This window comes from Coregonus clupeaformis, chromosome 9, assembly GCF_020615455.1.
Source record: "Coregonus clupeaformis isolate EN_2021a chromosome 9, ASM2061545v1, whole genome shotgun sequence".
Taxonomy (NCBI): Eukaryota; Metazoa; Chordata; class Actinopteri; order Salmoniformes; family Salmonidae; genus Coregonus; species Coregonus clupeaformis.
The window spans coordinates 52,452,643-52,479,552 of NC_059200.1; the positions used below are offsets into that span (position 1 = coordinate 52,452,643).

The 26,910-nt window shown below is 39.5% G+C and overlaps 1 protein-coding gene across 4 annotated transcripts in view; it reads right to left on the reverse strand.

Annotated features, from left to right (window-relative positions):
* LOC121574079 (glutamate receptor 1) overlaps positions 1 to 26,104 on the reverse strand; it is a 118,522-nt gene extending 92,418 nt beyond the window's left edge. For 2 of the 4 annotated variants that reach the window (XM_041886662.1, XM_041886663.2), the window contains exons 1-2: positions 25,787 to 26,104; positions 25,432 to 25,566 (exon numbers count right to left, since the gene is read on the reverse strand). In XM_041886662.1, the coding sequence (XP_041742596.1) occupies positions 25,432 to 25,566; positions 25,787 to 25,871 (220 nt within the window). In that variant the 5' untranslated portion in view covers positions 25,872 to 26,104. The remainder of the gene's footprint in view (positions 1 to 25,431; positions 25,567 to 25,786) is intronic. The other 2 variants (XM_041886660.2, XM_041886661.2) reach the window with 2 other exon arrangements.
* Positions 26,105 to 26,910: the final 806 nt, after the last annotated feature.

A 26,910-nucleotide genomic window follows, 5' to 3' on the forward strand; every position in this document is an offset into this window, starting at 1 on the left:
AAATATGTTATGAACGTCATAAAAACAGACTTACTGTATTTGGAAATTGTGGAACATTGTGCAACATTGTGGGCATGTTCTGTGCAAACTATGTGAATATCATTAGAATATTCTTGCAGTACCCTGACAACTCCTATAACTGAATTAAATATTCTGGGAACCTTTAAATAACTTAGACCAGGTGTTCTGTCAACATTCTTACAACACTATAACAATGTCCTGTGCAACCTCACTTAAACATTGTATGAATGTCATCACAACTGAGTATATTTTGTGTTTTGGGAACCTATCTCTTGTAATGTACCCACACTGTTCCCACAACCTAATTAAATGTTCTGGGAACCTTTAAAGAACTCAGAAGGGCTGTTCTGTAAACATTCTAGCAACATCAAAGGAATGTTTTGTTCACCCTGATCCAAACATTATCTGAATGTCAGCGCAACTGGACAGTTTTAGTGTTTTGGAAACCCACAATGTTCTTAGCAGACTGTTCCCACAACATTTACATCTTAGTCATTTAGCAGACACTCTTATCCAGAGCACAGTTAGTGCATACATTATTATTTTTATTTTTTTTCATACTGGCCCCCCGTGGGAAATGAACCCACAACCCTGGCATTGCAAGCGCCATGCTCTACCAACTGAGCTACACGGGGCCACAACCTAATGAAACATTCTGGGAACCTTTAAAGAACAGACGGAATGTGTGTGGAATGGGATGTGTGTGACAGCTGTCTTTGCTGTCCTCCATTGATTCTCTAATATGGTGTTCTTTTTTATCTTATTCATGTCTCTGTTTGTCTGTGTACATATTTATTTATTTCCATAGTGTGGCGCAATCATTTCTTCACTGTCACTCATTGTTGCATCTCTCTGCAGGTTTCAGTTTCAATTGTTTGCTTGTTATTCAATATTAGTCTCATGTAGGGAGTCAGCCTGGAGCCAAAAGCCATCTGAAAAGACAAGAGCTGCTGCCATAAAATGATATAATAAAGGATTGCAGCAACGGTGCTGTATACACATGGCCTATATAGAACACTTTGATGTACGTATATCATCTGCCAGCGACTCAGCTGCCTTCATTCAATATGGCTGTTTAGTTGAGAAAGAAAACAAAAACTGTGACTCAAATCTACAGGAGGGAGACTTGATCTGCAAAGCTGCAGCCCATTATCACTGTTCAAAGTTTCTCTGTTGCACCTTGGTTTCTCAGTGTGGGACTGTGGGCAGGGTGACCCCTGTGATTTCACCAGCTAACCAAACAGTAACTTTAAAGGGGCAATCTGCAGTTGCTACATCAATTCTTGGACTTATAAATTATTAGTACAGTGCATTTGGAAAGTATTCAGACCCCTTGACTTTTTCCACATTTTGTTACGTTACAGCCTTATTCTAAAATTAATTTTAAAAACTACAAATCCCCATAAATCTACACACAATACCCCATAATGACAAAGTGAAAATAGGTTTTTAGATTTAATACCAGAAATACCTTATTTACATAAGTATTCAGACCCTTTGCTATGAGACTCGAAGTTGAGCTCAGGTGCATCCTGTTTCCATTGACCATCCTTGAGGTGTTTCTACAAATTGAGTGGAGTCCACCTGTGGTACATTCAATTGATTGGACATGATTTGGAAAGGCACACACCTGTCTATATACGGTCCCACAGTTTACAGTGCATGTCAGAGCAGAAATCAAGCCATGAGGTCGAAGGAATTGTCCATAGAGCTCCGAGACAGGATTGTGTCGAGGCACAGATCTGGGGAAGGGTACCAAAACATTTCTGCAGCATTGAAGGTCCCCAAGAACACAGTGGCCTCCATCATTCTTAAATGGAATACGTTTTGAACCACCAAGGCTCTTCCTAGAGCTGGCCGCCCGTCCAAACTGAGCAATTGGGGGAGAAGGGCCTTGGTCAGGGAGGTGACCAAGAACCCGATGGTCACTCTGACAAAGCTCTTGAGTTCCTCTGTGGAGATGGGAGAACTTTCCAGAAGGACAACCATCTATGCAGCACTCCACCAATCAGGCCTTTATGGTAGAGTGGCCAGACGGAAGCCACTCCTCAGTAAAAGGCACATGACAGCCCACCTGGAGTTTGCCAAAAGGAAACCAGGCACCATCCCTACGGTGAAGCATGGTGGTGGCAGCTTCATGCTGTGGGGATGTTTTTCAGTGGCAGGGACTGGGAGAATAGTCAGGATCGAGGGAAAGATGAACAGAGCAAAGTACAGAGAGATCCTTGATGAAAACCTGCTCCAGAGCGCTCAGGACCTCAGACTGGGGCGAAGGTTCACCTTCCAACAGGACAACGACCCTAAGCACACAGCCAAGACAACGCAGGAGTGGCTTCGGGACAAGCCTCTGAATGTCCTTGAGTGGCCCAGCCAGAGCCCGGACTTGATTTTAGAATAAGGCTGTAACGTAACAAAATGTGGAAAAAATCAAGGGGTCTGACTACTTTCCGAATGCACTGTATGTACCCATTGATTTTTGAAGAATATAACTTAGAAATGCCTCATGAGCTAAGTTTAACTGTCGTTTAACTGCATCTGAGCTCCTAGAGTGTGAGGCTCTCATTTTCTTTTTCAAGTGTTCTACTCCGCTAGCCAGCACCTCGCCTAAACAGGTGTGCTTTTCATTCACCTCCATATTAACTGTCGTAGCCCATCAGAACACAAAATATATTATTGTTTAACTTCAATGTTTGTGAACCAAGTCAATGTAAACAAACACTGTATACCCCCAAAACATGGTTAAAACTATAATTTTTATATAATGAATGGTCAATGCTTGCATCCAGCCCCATCCCTCAGCTTATTACCGAAATAGTGGCGACGAGAACGCTTTGTTATTGTTTCACATTCCCCTTTAGGGAAGACAGACCTAAAAAATTATCCAAATTGGAATGACTTGTGTAATGCTGATTTGAATTAATATACTTATGCTAGTATGTCTGATTATATTGAGCTGATTTGATTAGCTTTATTGTGTATGTTATGTTGTTCCTATTTAAATCACAACTACTGATTAATTTATCCTTGTAACAGCCAGGGCCATTTTTCCTCCAATGCCAAAGATACCAGAAGCTGACAAAGTCTATTTTATTACTTTCAAGATACACATCTTTCTCTTTAGGAGATAAAAAGGCAATACAAGACTCCACAGTTCTGTTATCTCCTTTTACCACAGTACATTGTCCCATGTACCTTTGATCTCTTCATAATTTTACCCTCCATTGTACTACAGCCAACTATACTACAAATTCCTATTCATGATAATGACCTTGGATTGTTCTCAATTGAGGTAGTTCATGTCACAGCCTGCATTCAGCAGTGAGAAAAACAGATGTTTCTCCTGAGGTGTTTTTGGGAGATGCAGAACGCTCCAGAAGTGAATGATCCTCTCTGATCCTCTGGCTCCCCAGTGAAGATCAGCTGATGGCAGCTGAGGCTCTCTGTTCTGGCAGCCTGCTCTCTTGCTGGTGAGATTTGCTTCGGCTACAGAGAGGATCAAATAAAGACAGGCCGTCCAGTTGGGACTGTCTTACACAACCGTATCATTGCGGAAGCACTTTGTGTTGACAACAGTGATAACGCATATTGACTTTTACGAGCACCATGCAGTAACTGGAGCCAAGCCTCATCATGAATCAGAGCCAGAGCTCAATACAATCCACTTCTCAGGCTCTTAATGTGAATTGTAATGCTGGCAATCTGCCCTCATGCTCTGCTGGCTTTGGCGCAAAAGAAGTTCACTTGTTACAGAGTTCATTGTGGTGAGATTTGGTGCTCTATGATTCCCAAACATATCAGCCAAAGCCACTATCAGTAGAGCCGGACTGCACCAGACTATAGCTACATGAGCTCTGTATATTGTTTGATGGGCCATAGTGACACCCCCAACTGTTGTGACACTACTTCACCCAGTGTAAGAAGGATACAGACATAATGTCACTTAATGTGGACCAAGTCATTTAGGGGTTCTAAGCCATTTCATAAAATAGGTCTGAAATATGGCCTTACCATGTATAACCAAATACTTAAAGCTCATATATGAGTGGACTGAAAAAACAGACAGTATATCTGAACAACCCTGAACTGGGAGACCAGCTGTCCTCTTCATGTCCTCTCTGACCTTGGTCCTGTTCCTGTCGGCAAATTCTATCAAGCTAATGAGATATCTGTCACATACAATCAACATAGAAACCCCCTAAAACCAACCTATTCCACAACAGCGGGCTACAGACAATGTCCAAGTGTGACAACACTTTATTTTTAAAGATCCCAGAACCCTGCTAATAGTTGCTACAGGGCCTGTAGCTCGTCCTTGCTTCAAAAACAATGCCTCACAACCTGTAGGTGTTGGCTGCATGATTCAGAACCTTCAGCGGTAGTGTGTGAAGAAAGACAGCCAGGAAGGACTGCTTGTTGAAAAGACCATAGGAAGGAGAGGAGAGAGGCTTCCTGCTCTCTGTGTGTGTTTAATATAAACACTGCTATCACCATGCAGGCTGATGTGGGACTGAGGTTGAGGGACATGACTGGGGCGTCTGGCCTGGCTGCATGTCACCACCTTGAAGGAGCTGACGTCTCTGACGGACTCAAACAAATACACTGGACAACCTGACACAAGGATGCCGTACTACTAGTGTGGGTGTCCTGACAGGACTGAACAGTGGGGACTGAATTTATTTGTGCCTGTCTCTTACTGCTGAAATGCATAGTCCTACACATCTATTGGAAACACCTTGACTTAGAAAAATACAGGTCCCCAGGTCATGCTCAAACTGAGAAAGACTGATTGTGTAGAGGATTGCACGTGTGAAGTGTTAGTCCAGATGTCCTCCTCATGTGACAAAACACACACATACACACATTCATAATTTGACAAAATGCCAATTGTTTTATCCAGACATATTGTACATGAATTCCCTTAGGCCTCAAGAGTTACCAAAATCAATTGCTTTGCATTTTCTTTTGATAGTATCTGTTATAGGCATACACAATACAGTGCCTTTGTTCAGAATCAATGTAAAATTATGCTGCTGCATCAGACAATAAATGATAGTCACATGTCACTCATTCCTCAATATTCTAGCCACACCTTTCGGCAGGAGGCAAACAATGCCCTCACATTGATGGATGTATGGCACACAATAGAGATACAGTAGTCTGAGACTGACAAGCATAGAATACAAATCACCCAAACAATGGGAGCAGACCAGAGGGTTAAGGCGGCACAATATCTTTGCCTGGAGTGCTGCACCTGTGGTCAATTCCACGAGAATGGAATTACGCTGAGACTCTATGGACAATGACTACTTTGAACAATTTACACAGTAAATACAATTGTTAAACTTTTACTGGAAAAACTGTGCACATGCAAAGTTTGGTAACAGAATTACGGTAAAATCTCCCTCAGTTTGTACCTGCACAGTTCTTACTGTAAATGTGGTTTGGTAAAATCTTCTGTGGAAATAGTAAAAAGTAGTCGTTGTGCGTAGAGTGCATGGTTTGCTAAAGTTTTGAATCAATGTTTTTTGTTTGGTATACATTTTAAAGTGAAAATCTGAGTCTCAGCGTAATTCCGTTACCATGGAATTGCCCATGTACACTGGAGAGGACAACAACACGTAGCCTTCGATTCCCACATTCTCTTGTGTCCAACTGGCCACACTGAGGTCCGTGTCATGCATAGTGTCCACTGCCCTCCCCCGCTGGACAACACAACAGGCTCCTGATCAAGCATGCTGCTCCTGCTCCCCATTTATATCAGATCACATTGTTCTTTTCTACAAACAAGGAAATGTCTTGCCACAGCCTATGGAGGTTGGCTAGTATCCGGATACCTGCTACTCCCCTTGATATCGTAATCTAAGCATTACAGAGCCTAACCCCAGGAGAACATACGTCCTACAGCTACTAAATACTTTCAATCCCCTCCTACTTAAATGGATTTTTAACAACTGCACTTCCCCTTCTGATTTACTGAGTTAATAGCACATATTCACAATTCTTAGCTGCAGAAAATAATCTGTTTAGTTATGATGCAATGAATAATAGATTAACCCTTTGACGTGTACGATCACATATTTGTGATCATTGTTGAGTGGTCCCTGCATCGTACAATCGGAAATATGTGATTGGAACAGTAGCAACAGAACGTATGATGCAACAAACGCCTCTAAACAGCATTCTTGTCTGAAAAGCATCTAAACAATGTTTTGTATTGATGAGAAATAAAAGTCTTCACAACTTTATTCCTCAATTTCAACTTTTATTGTAAAAGATAAATGCGAACTTCATCATCCAAACATCACACGGAACACATCCACAGCCAAACTCATTCCATAAACCAGTCTAAATAGCAGGTTGCGCTAACAAAAAACTAAACATAAGTTAGCGACCTAACAGCTAGACTTGTTTACAATGTACCACATCTCTGGTGAGCACAAGGGAGAAATGTAATATTGTTTAGAAAAGAGATGCATGTCAGCTAAGCTAACAACAGCTAAATTCTTTATGATGGTAGCCATGTTTGTTTATATTTGACAAGCGAAAACTCCCTAATCCCAGAATGCCATTCACTATAAGACGCAAATAAACAAAGTCAAAGATGGCTGCGCCCATTGCCTGAAAAATATTAACTTAGTTTGGCCACTTTTCAGCATATTACAAATCTTCAATGTACTTGTTACAGTGTATAGAAGAACCGGAGCACATGACTTGACAAGTCGTTTACCGTTTTTGACAAATCACAAAACAAATAAAATTGTCTCACCTCACAGATCATCACCCCAAATACAAGCCTACTGCCTAGCCTAATCGTAGCGCGAAAGCTAAACAGGGATGAAAACATTTTAGGGGGGTTTGTGGGGGGGTTCATTTAATTGGGGGGGTTTCAAGTCCAATTGGGGTAGAAATGGGGAGGATATCGTGGGGGGATATGATGCAGGAAATATTACTATGATGGGGGATTTATCAATAAATGGGGTTCAAAAACAGGAGAAGTTTATACACTAAATACAAATAAAACCCCTGGAAAGGGGGGTCTGAGCTGGCAACCTGAGGTACCAGTTACAATCTGATGCCGTGATCAAAATAACAGAGAACTCGGAAATCTCCAACAACCGACTTCAGTGCGTTCAAGACAACTGGGAACTGGGAAAACGGTCAACCAACTCGGAATTCCAACTCGAGAACTCGGGCCTCTTTCTAGAACTCTGACTTTCTGACCTGAAGATCACTGACGTCATGATTTGACCTCGTATTTTTCAGAGTCCCCAGTTGTCTTGAAAGCAACATAAGTCAGTCGAGTGAACTATCCCTTCACCTTTTATAACATCTTTGGTCTGACAGACGCTTACGTGACAACCAGAATGCATTGTATGATGTCGACAAACATGGTGCCACACATAGCTGGACAATAGCTTAGCATAAGCTCATCATAACCAGTACAACCTTCAAAAAAGTATTTTACACACATCATATATGTCTATTACAATCTATGCAAGAATCGGAATGCATTATTTGTCACCAAAGTACTTGAAAATGTGAATAAAACAGTAAATACATTATGCTCCATACGTACATACGGTATGCTACAGTATAAACGACAACACGATATACAGAAAATAAGGCACTTACTTTGATAGGAACACACACATTATCCAAAGTTATTATTTGTAAGGAAAACAACAATGAAGGCAATGCGGGCGCCAGCCAGAAAAAATGCCAGGGGGGAAAAGTTAGTGCAAGGCCTGTTCTGACTAGAGATGCGCAATGTCTTCATACCTGATCTGGGGAAACACTGGGGAAGTGCTTAGGCTCTCGTCAAAGAGAGAAGTTTGTCCGGCTCAGTAAAGCCTCAAACATAAATTGTCCGCAACACTGTAATGGGCTACTTCTTATGTGAATTAATGAGGAGGCGGAACACACCTCAATTCAAACTGTTGTTAGAAAATTCAACTTGTTAGAAAATAATAGCCAATAGATAATTAGCAGGCAGCGTGCTTTGGTTTGAGGGTAGCGTGGGTTAACTGTCCTGTTGTGTAACAATCACATTTTGGAACAGTGAGTGCATTCTGACATCACCCGCATAAAAAAAATCACGCAGTGGCGACCGTTAGAGATATTTGGAACTCACACATGAAAAGGTTAAATGGGTTCATTGAGGCAGGGCCCCGCTAAATGATTAACATAACAGGCACAAGCTCCATGGAAACACCAATGCCACTTAGGCAACCATTTCATGCTATATCAGAGTAATCACACACACACTTACACATGGACCTTTAACATGATAGTCTTTCCAACTATGATTGTTTCACCACTATCATGAGGAGAAACTGTAAATATGCTGTTCACCACTTCCACCACACACACATAGGCTACAGCTCAGTTTTCCATATAGCCGAAAGTCTTGGCTTCAACATAGCACTACACCATGTATATCTAATTAGGGATAATCCAACTGGAATGGTTTCTTACCAATGTGGAGGCACACTCTTAGCCACTCCACTCTCACTCATCAAAGTCAACTTATCTCACAAGAAGCAAATGGAAGACTCCAAGCTCTATCTTTATTTTTTGGATTGCCCAACAATGTTTGACATTATGTATTTTTATGCACACACAAAACAAATGACTAGAAAGTCCCCAGCCAATATATTTCCATTCTTCGCTCATCCAATCTGTAATTTGCTGATAACGGGGATTTTGGTGCAAACATGGAAAGTTCCATTGAATTTCCCATGTTGGAATCTAAGTGAAACATGCATTGCTATGAACAGCACATTGGAAATGTATGAGTTTGTTGCCTTCATTTTAATCATCCTCAATTGCAGATTATGGTAATGTCTGTTTTTACTGGAGGGCATTGTGACTAATACTTGTGCAGGGGAATTGAGAAATGATAGGACACCAACTGATGCACAAATTGAGAGTGCATGCCCAGATTTCCATTAAAATCACACCACACCATGCTCTGTCAGTGCATTGGTCAGAGGGCCAAATTTCACATATTTGTCCACTTTGGGGTGGCAAAGTCGAATGATGATTTTCATGTCTGTGTGGTATATTTTGGTATGATAACCACATATCGGAGGTAGCTAAATGTGATTATCACTGTCATTAAGGTTATGACCCCTATACGGTTAGTTGGGCCAACAGGATTGAGGGTATGAAATGTAATGTTGCATTATCAGGGAACAATCTTCTCAAATTAAGGCAATTGATATGTTATTGACTTCATAACACAACACAAATTAAGGTATGAAACAATTGGAATGGTAATAACATCTCTATGGGCCCACCTTGAGGGGTCAAAGGTCATACATGTATGCATTTTGGGGTATTGGGACAGAATGGGAGGTAAAAAAAATAATATGTATTGGGATGTGCCCTATTATCACATCAAATCAAATCACATTTTATTTGTCACATGCGCCGAATACAACAGGTGTAACTTTATGGTGAAATGCTTCCTTACAAGCCCTTTCCCGACAATGCAGAATTTTAAAGTATGAATAATTTGCCAAAAATGTAAAAGGAAATAGTAACACAATAAAATAACAATAACATGACTATATACAAGAAGTACCGGTACCAAGTTAATGTGCAGGGGTACGAGGTAGTTGAGGTGATTGAGGTACATGGTACATGGTACCCTCGATGTTAACTACACCAAATTTCACACAGAACAAGGTGACATATTGGGAATGTTGTTGTTTTTGCTATACAGAGTCATCATAGATTTGGTCTGTAATCAGTGCCAGCAGCCTATTTTCAAGATGGCTGCCATTCATTTCAATGGGGGGGAACTGCATTGATTTTGCATGGCCATCACTGAATAAATAATTGGTGTTATAAGACCAATATTGGCTTCAAATGTGTGGTACAATGAGGACAACACAAAATGATGGCCCAAGTATGTCAGTTAAACCGACAGCCCGCAACTCCGCAAGTCGTCGTTAAATTCACTTATTTAGGGATAATGTATAGCAGCAGCTGTATCCCTGAAGTGTTCTTCAACCTCCCTGCTCCGCAATAGTTTCAGCCAGGTAGGATGCATAGTGGCAACAAATGGAGATGGGTTGGTTATAGTAATGGTAGGCTACAGTAATTCTCACAATCTTCTATTTTGACTGGAATTGTGTTGGTCATTGTTAAATAGTGCAATATTTATTCCAGTTCAAAATAGTTGTGCAAAATACTTTACTCATCAAAGTTTTATATTATATTTTATTTTTAGTATTGTGTTATGGTTATTTGTAAAGTGAATAAGACTTTTGAGAGGGTTATTTATTTGTGTCATTTAATTTGCCATTAAGATGTGGCCATCTATTGCTTTTATGTAATTAATCAAAGTCTCAACAAGTCTGTGACCGCGGTTGCGTATGTTTTTGTTGTTGGGGGGGGGGGTGCCCTTTTTTTGTTTCAGCACCTTCCCCCCAAAAAGCACCTTCCGTCCCAATACGCTACCAGATGTGGATGTTTTGGACTTGCATTATCTCTCATTATGACCAATTTCCCTGAAACAAATATGTAGTTCTGCTATTTGTAACATTGTTGTTTCAATGATGAGTCAGTCTAGGTAAATCATTTAATCTGATGGCAAAAATGTACCAAATCCCATGGTTTGGCCAGGCACTACACCCTAATAGGGTAATCCTCCCCCATTTTCATATCACAATCAACTTTTACCAGTTGAATGTGGACACAAATATAATACATTTTGGTAACGATTTACTTTGACTACATATCCATTACGCATTTATTACACATCTATAAGCATTTCATGAACGTGTTATAACAGGTCCCAACCGCATTATTAAAGGTTAATGAAATATATCCATAGCATATCAATAGCGCATTCATGTCATGCTATGCAAGAGCTCATATTTAGGTATCTTAATAGATGCATCATTACAATGACAGCGTAGTGTCATCATTATGGCTGTTCTCAAAAGCCAAACCACGTTTTGAAAATGATGCTGATATATAACCTGTACCAGCCTAATTTCCCCCACCGGCCAGTATAGGCTCGTGACCTCCTCTTCTTCTTCTTCTTCTCACTGAGGTCAATGGTGCATGAAGATCCCCACAGGGTTGAATCCTCAGGGTAAAGTTTACGTATCAAATAGTGTAGTTGAGGGTCATTGAATAACTTTTTCATAACTCATTAACAGCCCTCCTCCTCATCACAATTGTTGGACATACTGGTCTATAACACACACGAAGGGTCTATGTATGGATTCTCTGCAGTCAAAGTAAAGTCAAATCTATTTTCCCATTAATAAAGCATTTATAGCTAAGCACTTCATGGTAATTAACTGTGCAGTTTGCCACTCTGATCTATAACACCAACATTAAAGGTCTGTGTGTGAATTCTATGCAGTCAATGTACTGTCATTTATATTTTCCCATTCATAAAGCATTTATAAACATGCCACACTTATCAAAAATAATACGGACACAAAACAGAATGTTAAAGGAAATATTAACTATTTACATTGTACTTTTGGTGCATTCTTCCCCCACCCCCCATAAAAAAATAAAAAATAAAAAGAGTGGTTGTCCCACTGGCTATCCTAAGTTGAATGCACCAATTTGTAAGTCGCTCTGGATAAGAACGTCTGCTAAATGATTTAAATGTAAATGTACTTTTGCACATAACAAACCTTTCGAAACAGACAGAAACCAGTTGCTTTCGTTTTCATCGGAAAGGAAGAGGCGAAGCTAGATGTTTCACGCTCACCAAAATCTTTCCAAAATAAACTTTCAGACATGAAATAGTGAACAAAAAGGTTAACTAAATGTTTAATTTGTTTTTTGGACGATTTTTGTAGAAGCGAGAGGTCACCAGAAAGTGACATTTCAAGGACCTCTCACCTCTCACACGCTCTTTCTGTGGCTGTGCAGCCAAAATGGAAAAAAAGTAATGATGTTTCTGTCGCTTAACTTGTCCTGTTGTTAAAGGTTTCTTAATGTGTACAATGTAAGCTTTAAAACAGTGAGATAGCTACCATTGTTAACTAAATGTTTTATGAGTTTTATGTCGATTTTGAAATGTCTATTGACCGAGTTGGAAAACGTGTTGACATTGCTAGGGGCTTAGCTAGCTGCTAGCTAGCTACATTAGTGAATAAGGGGGAAATGCTAGCTATCTTTACCACCCTGGTTAGTATGTTTTACTCACTAAAATAGTTATTGCTAGCTACGAGTCTGAAATGGGGAATTGAATTTCAATGAATTGAATATGAATCTTTGTTAAATCTATTCAAGAAAAGTCAAACTGAAAAATGTCAATAGTAGGATTCTTCGGCGATGTCCTCAGCAATTGTTTTATGTGCTACATCTGGAAAATTGAAATAAAATGTTTATATTTCCTTTCAAATTCTGTGTTGTGTCCATGTTCTTTTTGATAAGTTAGGCATGTTTATAAATGCTTTATAAATGCTTTATGAATGTGAAAATATAAATGAAATGACATTGACTGCATAGAATTCATACACAGACGTTTAATGTTGGTGTTATAGAGCAGTGGCAAACTGCACTGTTAATTACCATTAAGTGTTTAGCTATAAATGCTTCATAAATGGGAAAATAGATTTTACTTTGCTTTAACTGCATATATACTGAACAAAAATATCAACGCAACATGCAACAATTTCAAAGATTTTACTGAGTTACAGTTCATATATAGGAAATCAGTCAATTGAAATAAATGTATTAGGCCATAATCTATGGATTTCACATGATTGGGAATACAGATACAGTGGGGAGAACAAGTATTTGATACACTGGCGATTTTGCAGGTTTTCCTACTTACAAAGCATGTAGAGGTCTGTCATTTTTATCATAGGTACACTTCAACTGTGAGAGACGGAAACAAAAATCCAGAAAATCACATTGTATGATTTTTAAGTAATTAATTTGCATTTTATTGCATGACATAAGTATTTGATCACCTACCAACCAGTAAGTATTCCGGCTCTCACAGACCTGTTCGTTTTTCTTTAAGAAGCCCTCCTGTTCTCCACTCATTACCTGTATTAACTGCACCTGTTTGAACTCGTTACCTGTATAAAAGACACCTGTCCACACACTCAATCAAACAGACTCCAACCTCTCCACAATGGCCAAGACCAGAGAGCTGTGTAAGGACATCAGGGATAAAATTGTAGACCTGCACAAGGCTGGGATAGGCTACAGGACAATAGGCAAGTGAGAAGGCAACAACTGTTGGCACAATTATTAGAAAATGGAAGAAGTTCAAGATGACGGTCAATTACCCTCAGTCTGGGGCTCCATCCAAGATCTCATCTCATGGGGCATCAATGATCATGAGGAAGGTGAGGGATCAGCCCAGAACTACACGGCAGGACCTGGTCAATGACCTGAAGAGAGCTGGGACCACAGTCTCAAAGAAAACCATTAGTAACACACTACGCCGTCATGGATTAAAATCCTTCAGCGCACGCAAGGTCCCCCTGCTCAAGCCAGCGCATGTCCAGGCCCGTCTGAAGTTTGCCAATGACCATCTGGATGATCCAGAGGAGGAATGGGAGAAGGTCATGTGGTCTGATGAGACAAAAATAGAGCTTTTTGGTCTAAACTCCACTCGCCGGGTTTGGAGGAAGAAGAAGGATGAGTACAACCCCAAGAACACCATCCCAACCGTGAAGCATGGAGGTGGAAACATCATTCTTTGGGGATGCTTTTCTGCAAAGGGGACAGGACGACTGCACCGTATTGAGGGGAGGATGGATGGGGCCATGTATCGTGAGATCTTGACCAACAACCTCCTTCCCTCAGTAAGAGCATTGAAGATGAGTCGTGGCTGGGTCTTCCAGCATGACAACGACCTGAAACACACAGCCAGGGCAACTAAGGAGCGGCTCCGTAAGAAGCATCTCAAGGTCCTGGAGTGGCCTAGCCAGTCTCCAGACTAGAAACCAATAGAAAATCTTTGGAGGGAGCTGAAAATCCGTATTGCCCAGCGACAGCCCCGAAACCTGAAGGATCTGGAGAAGGTCTGTATGGAGGAGTGGGCCAAAATCCCTGCTGCAGTATGTGCAAACCTGGTCAAGACCTACAGGAAACGCGTGATCTCTGTAATTGCAAACAAAGGTTTCTGTACCAAATATTAAGTTCTGCCTTTCTGATGTTACAAATACTTATGTCATGCAATAAAATGCAAATTAATTACTTAAAAATCATACAATGTGATTTTCTGGATTTTTGTTTCCGTCTCTCACAGTTGAAGTGTACCTATGATAAAAATTACAGACCTCTACATGCTTTGTAAGTAGGAAAACCTGCATAATCGGCAGTGTATCAAATACTTGTTCTCCCCACTGTATGTGTTGGTCACAGGTACCTTAAAAAAAGAAAACCTGTCAGTATCTGGTGTGACCACCATTTGCCTCATGCAGCGTGACATATTTCCTTCGCATAGAGTTCATCAGGCTGTTGATTATGGCCTGTGGAATGTTGTCCCACTCCTCTTCAATGGCTGTGCAAAGTTGCTGGATATTGGCGGGAACTGGAACATACTGTCATACACGTCGATCCAGAGCATCCCAAACATGCTCAATGGGTGACATGTCTGGTGAGCATGCAGGCCATGGAAGAACTGGGACATTTTAAGCTTCCAGGAATTGTGTACAGATCCTTGTGACATGGGGCCATGCATTATCATGCTGAAACATGAGGTGATGGCAGCGGATGAATGGCACGACAATGGGCTTTAGGATCTCGTCACAGTATCTCTGTGCATTCAAACTGCCATCGATAAAATGCAATTGTGTTTGTTGTCCGTAGCTTATGCCTGCCTATACCATAACCCCACCGCCACCGTGGGGTACTCTATTCACAACTTTGACATCAGCAAACCGGTCGCCCACATGACGCCATACACGTGGTCTGCGGTTGCGAGGCCGGCTGGATGTACTGCCAAATTCTCTAAAACAACGTTGGAGGTGGCTAATGATAGAGAAATTAAAATTACATTATTTGGCAACAGCTCTGGTGGACATTCCTGCAGTCAGCATGTCAATTGCACACTCCCTCAAAACTTGAGACATCTGTGGTATTGTGTTGTGTGACAAAACTGCACATTTTAGAGTGGCCTTTTATTGTCCCCAGCACAAGGTGCACCTGTGTAATGATCATGTTGTTTAATCAGCTTCTTGATATGCCACACCTGTCAGGTGGATGGATTATCTTGGCAAAGGAGAAATGCTCACTAACAGGGATGTAAACAAATTTGTGCACAAAAGTTGAGAGAAATAAGCCTTTGTGCGTATGAAACATTTCTGGGATCTTTTATTTCAGCTCATGAAACATGGGACCAACACTTTACATGTTGCGTTTATATTTTTGTTCAGTGTAATTCATGCATATACCTTTTATGTGTATATGACCAACTTAATTCTGATGTGGAGGAGGATTGTTAATGAGTTACAAAAGAGTTATGATATGACCCTCAAATACACAATTGTATCTGTAAAATGTACCCTGAGGATTCAACACTGTGGGGATCTTCATGCACCATTGACCTGAAGAAGAAGAAGAAGAAGAAGAAGAAGAAGAAGAAGAAGAAGAAGAAGAAGAAGAAGAAGAAGAAGAAGAAGAAGAAGAAGAAGAAGAAGAAGAAGAAGAAGAAGAAGAAGAAGAAGAAGAAGAAGAAGAATTTTGTAAGTCACGGGCCTATACCGGCCGGTGGGGGAAATGGGGCAAGTACAGGCTATATATCAGCATAATTTTCTAGATGTGTTTTGGCCTTTTGGCATATTCACTAACACTGATATGGCAGAAGCACACTTTTGAGAACAGCCATAATGATGACACCACTATGTCATTGTAATAATGCATCTATTAATAACCCCCTAAGTCTAATGGCCTGGGGCTGGGTTTCTACTAAGCTAACATAGGGAATTGTTTTAAGATGGTCATACCAAGGATCATTTAGCTATTTGATTTTGAATTTGAGCAAGTATATATATATATATATATATATATATATATATATATATATATATATATAATATTTACACTGAGTATAGCAAACATTAAGAACACCTTCCTAATATTGAGTTGCCTAAATATTTTGGTTTCATTTTGTTAAGACACTCCAGGACCGGACTTATACATAGCAGATTGTAGATAAATAATTTTTTCATTTTTCTCTGTAAAATACTACAGAAAGGTACCTAAAATGCATTTTGGGCTATTTGTTTTAAAGAAAATGTTATCTAGAATACAAGTTTGACAACATATCAACAATTTCCTATGTATACGTCTGGAGAATACGTCTAAGGATAACAACACAACATGTGGTGAATACAGATGCTTCTGAGGCTTAGAAAAATTAGTTGGAGCGTGGAAAATGGCAGTTCAAGACGAGTACACTACCAAATGCCAAACACCTATTTAGACCCAATCACCATCTCTTCGAAGTAAGTTACTAATTTACATATATTCCAGTTTGTAACATTCTATATGAAATGGGCTTTTAAAAGTAGTTACAATTCATGACATTTTGATGACGGTAGTATGATAAAAATATACATTTTCATCAACTTTTTGACATTTTTATTTTAACTTTTTGAAAATACTAATTTTAATGGACCAAAATACCCCAAATCTAAAAATGTATAAGTAAATGCAAAAATGTCATTTTAGCCTGTGGTGCCTGGTATTAAGATGAGATCCAATAGATCCAATAGAATGTTCGGGCATTGTTTTGTGATACAGTAATTTTCAATGAGCATGTGAACGTTCCAACTTGTCTCAACATTCCTTTATCAAAAATCAGCCTGTGAACATTCAATTGCATAGACTCCCATACAACAAGACATATAAAGGTATGAAAAACATAGAAACCAAATTTTTTGGAGATGTCATCATCTAGCAATTTGATCAGGGGCTTGCGGGGAACAATTTAATACCATCAAATCTTTGCCACCCCAAAGTGGACAAACTTTTGGTCTGACCCATGGACTACTTAGGAAACTTCTTCACTCAAGGAGGATTAGCTTCTAGTACAATGTAGAATTCAACAAAAAAATACTCCAGCACTGATAAGTCATACAGATAGTGGTTTGGGATGACTGATAAATCATATTCCATTTAACTTTATCCATCTTTATCTGTTTGTGCCTCCAAAATGAATGACAATTCTAGACACCATTGATTAGTGAACTAGTATATCTAGTCATTGAAATAGGTTTTCTCAACCCTTTCACTCAGGCAAAGGAAACCAGTCTTTTGAATAAACAGCACTTGGTTTTACTGGACTAGAACACACTGTAACCATCAACACTTATTTCGTTTATACCCCAACATTGCCCTCTATAGGCCTGATGTCAGGATACAGGGCATGACATTATGGCTTCAACCTATGCACTTGTGGTGGGTAGCTTTAGGTGGTCAGAGAGTCTGCACTGGAGCCATCAAGTATTCATAGAAATGTTTGAATACCTTATAGGTCTTTAAGGCCAGGCACCACAGGCTGAAATGCAATTTTTGCATCGACATATCAATTTTGAGATTTATTGGTATTTTGGTCTGTTCATATTAGTATTTTCAAAAAAGAAACATACACATTTCAAAAACTTGATGAAAATGTATATTTTCTTTAGTTTATCATACTACCTTCAACAACATTTTAATGAATTTTAGCCACTTTAAAATTTACATAGATTAATAATTTCAGAGTGAACATCATTTAAAATCCCATTTCATACAGAATGTTACAAACTGGACTATATTTACTAACTTACTTTGAAGAGACTTTGATTTGGTCTGAATCGGCGTTTGGCATTTGGTAGTCTAATTTCAGTGTACTTGTCTTTAACTCCAATTTCCCGAAAGTTAGACTCTTCCCACATGGCAATGCATTTTTCAGAGCTTCAGAAGCATCTGCATTCACCACATTTTGTGTGGTTATGCTTAGATATATTATCCAGACCTGCCCAGAGGGAATTGTTGATATGTTGTAAATTTTCTTTGGAAAAATGCTCCAAAAATGCATTTGACGTGAATGTTATGTCTAACGTACATTTTATGTCTTTCAATATTTTACAGATACAAAGATGAAAAAACTATTTATCCACAATCTGCTCTGGACAAATCTGGTCCTGGAGTGTCTTAACAAAAAGTAACCAAAATATTAAGGTCTGATTTCATTATTACTGAAACAGGATACAAGTGGAAAATTAAAAGATCCAGTCCATTAAAAAAATTGGAGGCCCCTTACACTTCAGTGTTGTGATGCAAAAATTATAGCAAAACGTATAGCGCATAGAATTAAAAAGGTATTGTCGGACATTATTCATTCTAATCAGAAAGGTTTTTTACATGGACGATACATTGGAGATAATATAAGGCAAGTACTGAAAACAATAGAACACTATGAAAAATTTGGGAAACCAGGCCTGCTATTCATAGCAGACTTTGAAAATGCATTTGATAAAGTATGACTGGTGTTTATATATAAATGCCTGGAGCATTTCAATTTTGGAGAATGTCTTATAAAATGGGTTCAAATCATGTACAGTAACCTTAGGTGTAAAATAGTAAATAATGGCTATTTCTCCGAAAGTTTTAAACTGTCAAGAGGAGTGAAACAAGGTTGTCCACTATCGGCATATCTATTTATTATGGCCATCGAAATGTTAGCTATTAAAATCAGATCCAACAATAATATCAAGGGATTAGAAATCCAGGGCTTAAAAACTTGATTCATGTTTTCTTTTAAATCCACAACTTGAATCCCTCCACAGCCTCATAGAGGATCTAGATACATTTTCTAACCTCTCTGGATTACAACCAAATTATGATAAATGTACTATATTACGTATATAAATATTAAAGCATTAGACCTATCACTAAAAGCTTCAGTCATACAAAAGTTATACTTAAATCCAAACTGGTTCTCTAGCAAATTAGTAAGATTGTCTCACCCAATGTTCAAGATTGGCCTTTTTCCCTTTATTCAGATTACAACCTCTCACTTTCAGTTATTTGAAAAGGAAATCCTCTCCCAAATATCACTATTTCTAAAACAAGCCAAAGAAAGTTGGTTGGAATTTCAATTTAATCCTCCAGAAACTACAGAACAAATAATGCAACAAACATTGTAGTTAAACTCAAATATACTAATTGATAAAAAACCATACTTTTTTTATAAATAAAAAATAAAAAAAGTATAATCTTCGTAAATGATATCCTAGGTAGGACTGGCGGAGTTATGTCGCACATGCAGCTAACAAAAACATATGGAAATGTCTGCTCTACCCAAAATTTCAACCAAATAATTGCAGCATTACTGCAAAAATGGAAGAGGAAAGTGGAAGGGGGAAAAAGTGAGGAACTTGTCTGTCGGCCCTGCATTAAAAAATATAATTGGTTAAAGAAAATTGTGATAAATAAAAAAGTATACCAGTTTCATTTAAGGACCAAATGATTGACAGCTGTCCCACATAGATTGCAAAATAGTTGGGAAGAGATTTTTGACGTACCGATTCCATGGCATAGTGTTTATGAACTGATGCGCAAAACGACGCCGGATTCAAAACTTTGAATATTTCAATTTAAATTATTATATACAATTCTTGCTACCAATATAATGTTATTGATATTGGGAATACAATCTTCCCAGCACTGCAGATTTTGCTGCGAAAGACAGGATCATTTGTTTTGGTACTGTCCATTTGTAGCTTGTTTTCGGACACAGGTCCAGAAATGGCTCAAGGATTGCAATATTTACCTGGAGCTAACCCTGCAGAGAGCACTACTGGGTGATCTGAAAAGTAATAGTTAATCGATCAATAATATAATACAATTATTTTCAATTTACAATCTGTAGAAACAATGAGAGTAGAAGGCTTCAGAACTTTTGTAAAACATCACAGTACAGTTGAAAAATATATGGCAAATAGAAATCCAATATGGATGGTGTTAAGAGATAGATGGGTGGTGTTGAATGGAGTTGAAGGATGGGACTAATAACAACTAACAACAGCTAATAACAACAAGATAACTAATGTAAAGCATACTGTCTCCATAATAAGTATATAGGTTAGAGGTTGAGAGCTTTTTGAAAGAGCACAGTTAGAAAGATATGGCATATAGAAGCAAACCGGATGGACATCATGAAAATGATCGGAGAGGTTGAGGATAGAGGAAGTTCATGAGTAAAAACAAACTAAATATAATTATTGTAAAATTGACTGTGTCCATAAAAAATATATATAGTATGTATAAGCTTGAAGTAGTGTTGTTAACTAGTTTACTCCAATTAGGGAAGGGTTGGTGGGGTTGGAAAGTAATAAAGGGAAATATATTTTTTTAAAGGATATGTATATATATGTACAGTGGGGAGAACAAGTATTTGATACACTGCCGATTTTGCAGGTTTTCCTACTTACAAAGCATGTAGAGGTCGGTAATTTTTATCATAGGTACACTTCAACTGTGAGAGACGGAATCTAAAACAAAAATCCAGTAATTAATTTGCATTTTATTGCATGACATAAGTATTTGATCACCTAACAACCAGTAAGTATTCCGGCTCTCACAGACCTGTTAGTTTTTCTGTAAGAAGCCCTCCTGTTCTCCACTCATTACCTGTATTAACTGCACCTGTTTGAACTCGCTACCTGTATAAAAGACACCTGTCCACACACTCAATCAAACAGACTCCAACCTCTCCACAATGGCCAAGACCAGAGAGCTGTGTAAGGACATCAGGGATACAATTGTAGACCTGCACAAGGCTGGGATGGGCTACAGGACAATAGGCAAGCAGCTTGGTGAGAAGGCAACAACTGTTGGCGCAATTATTAGAAAATGGAAGAAGTTCAAGATGATTATCAATCACCCTCGGTCTGGGGCTCCATGCAAGATCTCACCTCGTGGGGCATCAATGATCATGAGGAAGGTGAGGGATCAGCCCAGAACTACACGGCAGGACCTGGTCAATGACCTGAAGAGAGCTGGGACCACAGTCTCAAAGAAAACCATTAGTAACACACTACGCCGTCATGGATTAAAATCCTGCAGCGCACGCAAGGTCCCCCTGCTCAAGCCAGCGCATGTCCAGGCCCGTCTGAAGTTTGCCAATGACCATCTGGATGATCCAGAGGAGGAATGGGTGATCCAGAGGAGGAGAAGGTCATGTGGTCTGATGAGACAACAATAGAGCTTTTTGGTCTAAACTCCACTCTACGTGTTTGGAGGAAGAAGAAGGATGAGTACAACCCCAAGAACACCATCCCAACCATGAAGCATGGAGGTGGAAACATCATTCTTTGGGGATGCTTTTCTGCAAAGGGGACAGGACGACTGCACCGTATTGAGGGGAGGATGGATGGGGCCATGTATCGCGAGATCTTGGCCAACAACCTCCTTCCCTCAGTAAGAGCATTGAAGATGGGTTGTGGCTGGGTCTTCCAGCATGACAACGACCCAAAACACACAGCCAGGGCAACTAAGGAGTGGCTCCGTAAGAAGCATCTCAAGGTCCTGGAGTGGCCTAGCCAGTCTCCAGACCTGAACCCAATAGAAAATATTTGGAGGGAGCTGAAAGTCCGTATTGCCCAGCGACAGCCCCGAAACCTGAAGGATCTGGAGAAGGTCTGTATGGAGGAGTGGGCCAAAATCCCTGCTGCAGTGTGTGCAAACCTGGTCAAGACCTACAGGAAACGTATGATCTCTGTAATTGCAAACAAAGGTTTATGTACCAAATATTAAGTTCTGCTTTTCTGATGTATCAAATACTTATGTCATACAATAAAATGCAAATTAATTACTTAAAAATCATACAATGTGATTTTCTGGATTTTTGTTTTAGATTCCGTCTCTCACAGTTGAAGTGTACCTATGATAAAAATTACAGACCTCTACATGCTTTGTAAGTAGGAAAACCTGCAAAATCGGCAGTGTATCAAATACTTGTTCTCCCCACTGTATGTATATGTATTTATATGTATGTATGTGTATATATATACAGTGGGGAAAAAAAGTATTTAGTCAGCCACCAATTGTGCATGTTCTCCCACTTAAAAAGATGAGAGAGGCCTGTAATTTTCATCATAGGTACACGTCAACTATGACAGACAAATTGAGAAAAAAAATCCAGAAAATCCCATTGTAGGATTTTTAATGAATTTATTTGCAAATTATGGTGGAAAATAAGTATTTGGTCACCTACAAACAAGCAAGATTTCTGGCTCTCACAGACCTGTAACTTCTTCTTTAAGAGGCTCCTCTGTCCTCCACTCGTTACCTGTATTAATGGCACCTGTTTGAACTTGTTATCAGTATAAAAGACACCTGTCCACAACCTCAAACAGTCACACTCCAAACTTCACAATGGCCAAGACCAAAGAGCTGTCAAAGGACACCAAAAACAAAATTGTAGACCTGCACCAGGCTGGGAAGACTGAATCTGCAATAGGTAAGCAGCTTGGCTTGAAGAAATCAACTGTGGGAGCAATTATTAGGAAATGGAAGACATACAAGACCACTGATAATCTCCCTCGATCTGGGGCTCCACGCAAGATCTCACCCCGTGGGGTCAAAATGATCACAAGAACGGTGAGCAAAAATCCCAGAACCACACAGGAGGACATAGTGAATGACCTGCAGAGAGCTGGGACAAAAGTAACAAAGCCTACCATCAGTAACACACTACGCCGCCAGGGACTCAAATCCTGCAGTGCGAGACGTGTCCCCCTGCTTAAGCCAGTACATGTCCAGGCCCGTCTGAAGTGCATTTGGATGATCCAGAAGAGGATTGGGAGAATGTCATATGGTCAGATGAAACCAAAATATAACTTTTTGGTAAAAACTCAACTCGTCATGTTTGGAGGACAAAGAATGCTGAGTTGCATCCAAAGAACACCATACCTACTGTGAAGCATGGGGTTGGAAACATCATGCTTTGGGGCTGTTTTTCTGCAAAGGGACCAGGACGACTGATCCGTGTAAAGGAAAGAATGAATGGGGCCATGTATCGTGAGATTTTGAGTGAAACCCTCCTTCCATCAGCAAGGGCATTGAAGATGAAACGTGGCTGGGTCTTTCAGCATGACAATGATCCCAATCACACCGCCCGGGCAACGAAGGAGTGGCTTCGTAAGAAGCATTTCAAGGTGTGTGAAAAGCAACAGTGTGTGAAAACCTTGTGAAGACGTACAGAAAATGTTTGACCTGTGTCATTGCCAACAAAGGGTATATAACAAAGTATTGAGAAACTTTTGTTATTGACCAAATACTTATTTTCCACCATCATATGCCAATAAATTCATTAAAAATCCTACAATGTGATTTTCTGGATTTTTTTCTCATTTTGTCTGTCATAGTTGACGTGTACCTATGATGAAAATTACAGGCCTCTCTCATCTTTTTAAGTGGGAGAACTTGCACAATTGGTGGCTGACTAAATACTTTTTTTCCCACTGTATATATATATATGTGTATGTATGTATATGTATATATATATATATATATTTGCGAGAAAAAAAAACATGGGGGATTGGAAGTGATGCAGACAATTACATTGATGGAAGTTACAATCTATCTGCAATATTAAAGCTACCCCCTAAAAAATAAAAAATAAAAATAAGCTATGACATCATGCTAGCGTTAAATCTAGTTAGCAATTGTGCTAATGCTTGTTAGCAACTTCCTTCAACCTGCATGCAGATACATAAAAATGTTATCCACGAGTTCATCTGACTCAGGGGAAGTAGATAAAGGGCTTCATTGCCAAAATCCTGAAGTAGCTATGTGGGACACCTTAGGTCATGTGTGGCACAAGAGACTGTCAAGAGTCCACTAACGCCATTTCCCATGTGTCTCCCAGCTCTCTACCAGGTGAGTGATACTGTGCTGCCTGGGAGAAGCAGGCAGCTGTGTCTGCACACCCTGAGACCCTGGCTGTAGATGAGTGTGACTGTATTTGTGATGCATGCAGACTAACTTCAATGCATTCCGCATTAATCCTTCACCATGGTAGGCATCAAGTGGTTTCTCTGAGTTATTGGTAGCCTAGTTAATGGTTCTAATAGGATAATTGGATGTTATTATTCTTCTACTATACAGTAATTATTGTAACTGTTATTATGGCTCGCCATGTCTTGTCGTTCCTCAAACTCACCCTGGGCAACTCAATTATGTTTTTTATGATGATGGTTGCTAGATTATGGCAACATAGCCATCTGTCTAAAGTAAATCTGACAGTATCATAATGATGACAAAAGAGTTTCCTACTAATCGTTTGCTTTCTTTAAAAATATAATTGTATTCCCAAGACACTATAGTGTACTTAAGACAAAATCATAATTAGCCCCCATTGAGAATGCCTGGGGTAGCACAGTCAGAATGGGAGTCAGTTGGATTAAGAACGTCCATTACAATAGAGTGACGCGACCGTGCAAAATCCATGAATAGGTTGTCCCCTGTCTGATACAGCCAAGTATCAGTATGACGTTGATCATGACTATGATCAATTGTGCTGTCTGGAAAAAAAACACTGAAATGCTAAGGTCATTTACAGTGCATAACCTAGATAGTCTACGTCTATTTAAACGTACAATACATAATCTAGATAGTCCAATCTATTTAAATGTAAAGTACATAATCTAGATAGTCCAGTCTATTTAAATGTACAGTACATAATCTAGATAGTCTATGTCTATTTAAATCAACTGATGAAACACAGATGAAACACAGCTTCTCCTTCCTAAAGCAAATCCTGATGTCCTGAGCAGGTCACACTAATGTCTAGAATCAGGTGGCATTGATAGGAACAATACTGAATCACTGAGCTCTTATAACAAGAGCCCTGAACTCAAAGCCACTGTCTAGTAGTCTACTGCATTGTATGTATATGGCTGAGGTTAACATTCTTGGAAGCTTGAGGAAACAGATAATATAATTATGGTTCCCTGATAGTGCTGTTGCATATCATTTCCCCCAAAATGACACTGATACAGCTCAACTCAACTTGGTTGACACGTTTCATGACTGCTATGATTAAAAACATCTCCAAGTAGTTTCTGGCGCCCTTAATACCCATTATTCTCCAACTGTTGTGCAGCTTCCTTAGACAAAATGAAAGACAAAACGTAGTTGCATGAGGCCAACATATGGTGCATTAAAATGTTTTAATCGATCATAAAACTGCAGATTTATGGAAATATGAGTGCTTAGACAGGACGATTTCCTACCTCCAAAATCAAAATGTCCGAATGTAGAAGGAGTGAATGACACTATCCTTTACATTTATTAAAGCAACAGATGTTAAAGAAATGCAGACAGCATTTGAACACTAACTGTCATCAAAGTGGGAACAGTATTCAGTGCAATTACATGTACTGTTCATTCAGGGGAGATAAAGAATAAACTTACATGCATATGTCATAGCAAAGCTGCTTGCGGTGTCGACCATGTCCACTTGTGGTACCAGTTTGGGGATATCCTGGTGATGAGATAGCGCAAACCGAAAAACCTCATATTCATGGGAGCCCGTTGGGAACAATCCCCCTGTTAGCAAGACAAAGACAATCATTGAAGACAAGGTTGAAAGTAGGTTCACATCAACTGTCATCATACAACGAATATTTGAATGTGTTACAAAATTAGACATATGGAGACTGTCATGCAACTTTCGCAGCAGTTTAGATGTCAAACTGACAAGATGTAGTAGTGATATAATAAGCATTCCGTGTTGATGTAAGAAGCATTCCGTGCTGATAACACTCACCTATATTGATATTACTTGGGAAACTTGAACCAGAGCAAAACCCAACACAAAAACTGACAAAGACCAAGGTAAGGCTTCGCTGCATATTTCCTTTTGCATTGGCGACGAAAAAATAGACAAATTCCAAACAAAGGTCTGCTTCTGTTTCCCACAAGCCTCTGTCAGTTCACTGACACACTCACAATGCATCCATTGTTGAAATAGACAAACTGAATTTGCAGAGCTGTATTGCAGCCTGGTCTCATAGCAGCGTCAGAACCGCTCTCTCCCTACCCTGGCGCTCTCTTTCGCTGTCTCTGCCGTGCGCGCAGAGCTAATAAGAATAATCATGCCAATAAACGAGCCGACTGAGAGCCCTACCTACATTAGATATAGGCTGCGGAGCTTCAATTATTATATCAGTATTAAATGGGAGGGTACGATGGTTTTAACATTCTAGTACAGTATTCACACACTATGAGAATACATCGGTACAGAACTGGGAAGGCCCAAATCCCTTGCCCAGACTGTACCACTTTTGTAGCTGTTAAAGTAGTGGAGTTGCCAATACGTTTATGGCATAATGACCTGATGACCTGTCTATTATTGGTCATACATTTTAACCTACATTGATTAGTTAATAATTATATTTATGTACGCAAGTATAGAGAAAATATTGACACTTTATTTATTAGATTATTGCAGATCATAAAATGTATAGCCCAACCAACTGCTTCTTCACATAATAGCATATAGGACACAGTGTTTAAATTCTGCTGCTCCAGCAGAAATAAGAAAACAAGACGTCGGCTTTGTCTTAACTGGCAACCGAGATCAACTCTTTGCGCGTACTATTCCAGGACATCGGAAATGAATGGGCACTGTAGAATGCGGCGCGATTGCCTGATTGGCCTGATAATAACCTCATAATAGCCTAGTTTGGTCCCACCACTGTTCTCATGTCTGGAGCCTTATGACTTTGGATCATGGGAGAGATACTGACAGAGAATATATTTTAAGAGACTGTTTGCTCTTTTTGGAGAGCAGAATATTTGTTTTTCTGTTTAGATGGGCGGATTTGGCGCCATAGGTTTTTGAAAACGGCAGAAACAATTGATACTGGCTGTGAAAGAGGTGGCCTACTC